Source organism: Rhinopithecus bieti, unplaced genomic scaffold, assembly GCF_001698545.2.
Source record: "Rhinopithecus bieti isolate Rb0 unplaced genomic scaffold, ASM169854v2 scaffold_35569, whole genome shotgun sequence".
Lineage (NCBI taxonomy): Eukaryota > Metazoa > Chordata > Mammalia > Primates > Cercopithecidae > Rhinopithecus > Rhinopithecus bieti.
In genome coordinates this window covers 237,783-244,917 of record NW_016815046.1, presented here as the reverse complement: position 1 = coordinate 244,917, position 7,135 = coordinate 237,783, and the positions used below count along the sequence as shown (strand labels likewise).

At 40.5% G+C, this 7,135-nt stretch overlaps 1 protein-coding gene across 1 annotated transcript in view; it reads right to left on the bottom strand.

Annotated features, from left to right (window-relative positions):
- Positions 1 to 238: 238 nt before the first annotated feature.
- SLC35B4 (solute carrier family 35 member B4) overlaps positions 239 to 7,135 on the bottom strand; it is a 25,155-nt gene continuing 18,258 nt past the window's right edge. Inside the window, exons 7-10 of the mRNA XM_017852932.1 lie at positions 6,490 to 6,599; positions 5,918 to 5,993; positions 2,803 to 2,878; positions 239 to 1,500 (exon numbers count right to left, since the gene is read on the bottom strand). Of these exons, the coding sequence (XP_017708421.1) occupies positions 1,254 to 1,500; positions 2,803 to 2,878; positions 5,918 to 5,993; positions 6,490 to 6,599 (509 nt within the window). The 3' untranslated portion in view covers positions 239 to 1,253. The remainder of the gene's footprint in view (positions 1,501 to 2,802; positions 2,879 to 5,917; positions 5,994 to 6,489; positions 6,600 to 7,135) is intronic.

Here is a 7,135-nt window from a genome sequence, read left to right as displayed (position 1 = left end):
CTGGTCGTGACTCTATCAGAGTCATCGGGCAGAGGGGAATCTCCTGGTGGTGAAGCTTTATCCTCCCACTGGAGACCTACCCTTCTGCCCTGTGAGTGCCCAGTTGGGCAAACAGGGGCAGCCATGGCTCTTGCGGTGCTGGGCAGGGCCATCCTGCTGTCACCACTGTGGCCTAGGTAATGGGCTTCAGGGGTGCCCAGTCCATAACAACCTTTCTCTTTCTTTCTTTCTTTCTTTCTTTTGAGATAGAATCTCACTCTGTCGTCCAGGTAGGAGTGCAGTAGCAAGACCTCAGCTCACTGCAACCTTCATCTCCCGGATTCAAGTGATTCTCCTGCCTCAGTCTCCCAAGTAGCTGGGATTACAGGCATGTGCCACCACATCCAGCTAATTTTTCTATTTTTAGTAGAGTTGGGGTTTCACCATGTTGGCCAGATTGGTCTTGAACTCCTGACCTCAAGTGATACGCCCATCTCAGCCTCCCAAAGGGCTGGGATTACAGGCATGAGCCACCATGCCTGGCACAACCTTTCTTTGTTATGAACACTGTGTGTGCTGTGAGATATGCTGCAGGGCTGCCCTAACCACAGAAAGCAATGGATAGAAGCATCTGACTTTTGCATAGGAAAAAAAAAAAAAAGCAAAATGTGGGAAAGAGGAGTCCCACTAGTGTTGCTCCGGTGTCACTGGGAATCAGCTCAAGGGAACATCTGTTTCCTTCCCAAAACGTGGGAGGAAGTCCAGCCCCGCTGTTACCGGTGTCTCAGTTTACTTGGCCACTCCTGGTGATGGTGGTGCCTGCAGCGTCTGACTGACGGTGAGGTGCTGCTGAGGAAGGAAAAGGTGATGGGAGACAAAAGGGATAAGGCCACAGGATGACAATGACTGCTGTGGCAGAGATGCATTAGAACAGCAACAGAAGGGACAATCTTTTCCAAGACCGTGGTTAGTAAGCCAGTAGTTCATGGAGACTCAGAATTCAATAAACAAGAATAATACTGAATATTTTGGTAAACAAAACAAATAAATGAATGGGCTGTTCAATAGTCCAGAACTGTTCTTTTTTCTATTTTAGGGCTGAGGGGTTTCTATTCAGTCTACACGTGTCAGTATGAGCAATGTGAGAAGTCCCCTCCTCCTGAAGATTTCCTGTTGCATGGCTGGCTCAGCACTGCGGGTAGCTCGGCATTAACAAAAGCGAAACGGTGGTCCCTCCCTCACGACGACACTGGTCTACATACTCCAGGCAGGCCTCAGTTCTTCTTCTTGTCCTTCTGAGGCTCACTTTTTGTGGTCCCTAGGTTGTTCCACACCTCTGTGTACATTAAGGTCCCAATGAAGACAAACAAGGTGCCCAGCCAGTGCCACAGGGTGAAGGGGTTCTGGAAGTACAAGATGGAAAAGATGAGGCTCACAAATTTGCGTAGGGTCACGACGAGCGTGACGGTGAGGGAGGCGCATTCCGTGGTGAGGATGAACACACCCCGGATGCACACGTACCTGGAGGAGTGGAGTCAAGGTAGTTTTCTGTAGACTATACTTGGGGGATCAGTGGGAGAACCTTCTAGGATGGCCCCTGGCTTAACTTCTCATATTCTAAGAAAACATGAAGGTCCGCTACGGCAGCTCTGAGGCTCCTCCTGGGGAGAACCTGCAGAACAACTGTCCTGCCATTCCATTTATGGGTACCAATTCGAAACCGCCTAAAAAACTGCCAATTATTCTTATGTTGGAGTCTTCCTACGGTTACAATGACAGGCACCTCCAAGGTAATGACAGAGGGTGACACTCTCGGTAAGTGTGATCCCATTCACCTTTATCTATCTTGCCTCCAGCCCTTCTATCCTCCCCTCCAGAAAGGGGCTCTATGGCAAATCAAGGAGCTGACTTCAGAGGAATGAGGTCAACTGCGATTCGTTTTACTATTTCAAAGACATAACTATTTTCATAATGAATGTAAGATCATTCGAAATAACTATTTTAAAAAACGAAAGCTATTTTGAAATTTCTTTCTTTCTTTTTTTTTTTTTTTTTGAGACAAGGTCTTGTTCTGTTACCCAGGCTGGAGTGCAGTGGAGTGATCAAGTTTACTGCAGCCTCAATCTCCTGGACTTGAGTGATCCTCCCACCTCAGCCTCTTAATTTGAAATTTCTTTCAGGACTTTGCAGCAGCTTGTGATCACTGGAAATATCTTAGGACACCAAAAAATCACAGGTAGAAATCACAGATGATTCACGCTACACAGTTTTTTGTTTTTTGAGATGGAGTCTCACTCTGTTACCCAGGCTGGAGTGCAATGGCATGATCTCAGCTCACTGCAACCTCCATCTCTCAGGTTCAAGTGATTCTCCTGTCTCAGCCTATGGAGTAGCTGGGATTACAAGCACCCATCATCATGCCTGGTTAACTTTTGTATTTTTGTAGAGATGGGGTTTCACCACGTTGGCCAGGCTGGTCTCAAACTCCTGACCTCAAGTGATCTGCCCGCCTCGGCCTCCTAAAGTGCTAGGATTACAGGCATGAGCCACTGCACCCACCACTGTCAATCAATGGACTCCTATGCTTCCACTCAGGGCACTTCCTGCCGCTGCCCTGTGCCTTACTGACCTACTGCACCACTAGCACCTCTTCTGCCCTCTACAAAGAGTTCCCTGAATTGGTCTCTGTCTCCAGCTTGCTGCAGAATAAATCCAGCGAAAATCAGATTCAAGTCAACACACTGTTGGAAGACAAGAATGACCATTCCTATCCCAAAAGAACCTGAAGACGACATAAAGGTGACGGCAGAGTCCAAAGGATACTGAGTGATGATGTTCATAAGGAGGTAGAACCACATGATGGGCAGGGTCACTCCGATGCCTGGAATTTCATATAACTCTGTAGAGGTTACAAGAGGATATAGCCACATCACTTTTTAACAGCTGAATTTTTCATAGTTTGAACAGGGTAATACATACTGAACATAATAGGAACAGCAACATTTTCTTCCTTGCAAATAGAATTGGACCACACATCACTTTACTTGCCTTGACTCCAATCTATAGCAGCCACTAAAGTCATTAAATTGGTTTCTTAAAACAAATAGTAGTTTTAATTTTTAAGGAAATGCTTTACCATTTGCCTGAATAGTACCTCAGTTTACAAAGACTGTGAAACACAGAAAAGTTGAGAATGATAAAATGATACAGACAGCCTTAACTACTCAACACAAGAGGAATGGCGGCTACTAACTAAATACCGTTTGGAAATATGTTCAATCACACTAAAATTACAGAATTCCAAAGTAAATAAGACTGTACCATTTTATAGCTACAAAATTAGCAATTCAATATTTATGTATTTATTTTTCAGAGAGAGTCTCACTCTGTCACCCAGGCTGGAGTGCAGTGACGTGATCTCAGCTCACTGCAACCTCTGCCTCACAGGTTCAAGTGATTCTTGTGCCTCAGCCTCCCAAGTAGCTGGGACTACAGGCGCACACCACCACACCTGGCTAATTTTTGTATTTTTAGTAGAGATGGGGTTTCGTCATGTTGGCCAGGCTGGTCTTGAACTCCTGACTTCAGGTGATTTGCCTGCCTTGGCCTCCCAAAGTGCTGGGATTACAGGCTTGAGCCACTGTGCCTAGCCAATTCAAAATTTATAAATAATATCTTAATCCGGCAAGTTGGTAATGGAACTGGCAGCCACAGGTTGGTGGCAGTATAACTTGGTTTCATTCTTTAAAAAATCAATTTCATAATCCTTATTAAGGGTCTATGAAAGTATTCATACCCATCCTTCAGAATTAATCCTAGTTAATTCCAAGGAAGAAAAAGGTTCTGCACTCATTAAAGTACTATGCATAATAAAGGATAACTCTGAATCAAAATCAGTCAAATGTCCAATGATGCTGCAATGGCTACATAAACAAAGGCACTTTCATTAGAGGAGGCATTGTACATTTGATAAAAATGAAAATTGTAGAGATTATATAGCCACATAAAACTCAGAAAAAAAGTAAAAAACAAATATAAAATTATATCCACTCAAGGATTACAGCTATGTAAGAATCTCTGTAAACAGACATGGTCTAGAAGAAAACCAATAAAAATACAATTAGCAGATGTCTAGATTGATGGAACTGTGAATAACTTTAAATATATTCTTATGTTAGTTTTAGGCCAGGAGTAGTGGCTCACGCCTGCAATCCTAGCACTTTGGGAGGCCAAAGCAGGAGGATCCCTTTGGCCCAGGAGTTTGAGACCAATCTGGGCAATAGGGAGGTCCTGTCTCTCTTAAAAGATAGACACACACACACACACACACACTCACTCACATGTTAGCTTTATATAATGACACTTGCACAGTAAATTTGTGGGAGGAAATAAAATATCTAAGATGAAAGAGAACAAAGACATAGAAATCATCAACGGGTCAGTTTTTTGTATTACTAAATTGTTTTCGGGTTTGAATTATACAGCATAATTTAAGAAATTCTGATATAATGATGCTGAGATCTGGTAAGAAAATAAACATCAATTTTCTTTCACCAATAAAATGTCTCATATATATATACACACACACACATAAAGACTAAGTTTTGGAACTTGGTTCTGGATCAGTGGGCAATGCCAATAATCTGGTATTCTATTGTCTTTGATATACTTAGCAAATATTGAAATGAAAAGGAAGTTAACAAACGTGATTACTTTTTAATAACTTCAGAGATACACTGACTCTCTGAAGGAAAGACAATGAATATCACTTATTTTGATGGACATTTAGCTCTCTTGGAAAATTCATGGATCTCAGACACTTAATCTCAAGAAAAGCAAGAGAAGGAAAATGTATCTTTAACTTGGAAATGATTCAGAAGAAGTTGAAGGTTCTGTAAAACATTTTATCATAAATGCCTAGCCCTGTGATTTTTAGAAGCATTCTAACAACTCAATCAATCACATGGAACTTGACATTTTTATTTCAATAGCCCTTTGCTGTGTGGGATTTCTCAGAGATCTTAAAAACTATTGTGTTAATATGAAGAAATGATTATTTGAGTAATTCAGAGCCTTGCAAACTTTCTTACACACCTACCTTCACATTTTTTTGGGGGTGGGGCAAATGGGAGCGGCAACACTATAAATGCAGAGAATAGCCATAACTTCACGATACATGCTCAGATAGCAAACAAATGTTTACTGAGCACCGTCATTCCACAAAATGCACTTAAGCATTTGAGGTGTGTGCAACATAAAACCTTGATTTTAAAAATGTTTATTTGTTCCTTGTGTGTTCACTGTCTATATAATACTGTTAGTAGATAATCAGATCATATAAGTGATCCCTTTCAAGTTAACTGACAATCTATAGCTCATTTATTAACTGGCCACTTTAAAAAGTGACAGCTAACTTACACTAGAAGCTTGAAACTAATTTTGCTTATTCATCTGCTGCCTATCTCATCTGTAACTAGGAGAAAAACCTTGTCATCATTGAGCTCCCCTCTTGCTCTGCTCCACGGTAGCTTGGGATGGATCTGTGAGCAGCTCTGCCTTTCACGACACAGAAGGATAAACAGCAGTTGAGAGAGCTGGACGGCTGCCCAACTTCACAGGGCTCCAGTCTCTGCAGTGTGCTATAAGTATTCATTTGCATTCTCAAAACATCAAACATTTCACATTCAAATGCAAACACACAAATATCAAAGCAAAATAGGAAACTCGAAAATATTCTTTTACTGCATTTGTAAATAATTGAGAAACTCCTGTGAAAGCTTTTGCTGCTGCAATGACTGGAAAGTGGAATGGAGACATTTTTGAAAGGAACATATGATTTGAACAGGATCATGAAAAAGGCCGTGGTCAAGTCAAGAGTAAAACTGAGACTCTGCCTCAGAAACTGTCAGGTAATTCTACTGCCTAACCCCAAACTCACCAGACTTATTGAATAGAACTGCATGGTCATAAATATCAGAAGCCAAGAAGATGAAACCAGGAAGTGGAAGGGCGTGCTGTGGAAAGAAATTGGTCACATAAATCTAAGTGCAAAAACATTATAGAATAATTGGAGTAGCTTTACAATGATTAAAAGTTGTACAGGTTGTTTGACAGCAATATAAAGAAAAGCAAGTTAGACTTAAATGTATATGGAGCTTCTTGACTACTTCACATTGTATGGCAGGATATCAACTCCCAAATTATGGTTCTTGCCCTTATAGGGTCTGAGGGCCATCACAGACAAAGCAAACAATGGAGCCAGCATCCTTTCCTCAACAACAGGGAATGGAGAAATTTAAACATACAGTCATTCTGCACAAAAGGATTTGCTAAATATGCAGACACCATTTAATTCGCTTTGATTGATTGTGTCATCTCATGCAGTGAACTGTGACTCAGAACCCACCAGAGCATCCCATCAACTACATCAGAAGAATGGGAATAGTTCACTTGAAGTAACATTTTACAACTTAGGAATTTTCATGTTCCCAGGTTCAACAAGTTGCTTACATTATAAAACAAAGCCTCCTTGGAGTGTTTCCCAAATTGTTTGTAGAGAGTCTCTTGGAATATACCCATCCTTGCGGACATCAGAAGAGCAAAAGTCAGTGCCCCAATACCTAAAAAACATCAGGTTACAAGATGTCTGCATTTGTTCATTTCCAGATGTTTTTCTTGAAGAACATTATTGTTTAAAGTCCTGCAAATATTACAAACTAATTGTAGAACATGTACAACATTGTAAAAAGAAATAAAAATACATGATTACCATCTAGTCCTTTACAGCTTTCTACATCTCCTTATATATTCATTTGTGTAAATTTTTTTACACTAAGACAGGATCAGATTGCATGTGGAATTTTATATCTTGCTCTTTTCATGAGCTTTTGCCTGGACTTTTCCTTTAAATCAGTCATTAAAATTTTTTCAAAAGAATGCTTTTAATGACTATGATATGGATGTAGCATACTTAAACGTATGAGAATGGTTATTTCCAATTATTTCATTATTAAAATCAATGTACATCCTTGTATACAAATCTTTAAACAAATGTTGATATATTTTAGGATAAAGCCTCATAAGTGGAATTACTGAGTCAAAGGCTGTTGGACATTTAAAAAATACAATACTTTTTATAAATAAATATATTTAAAAA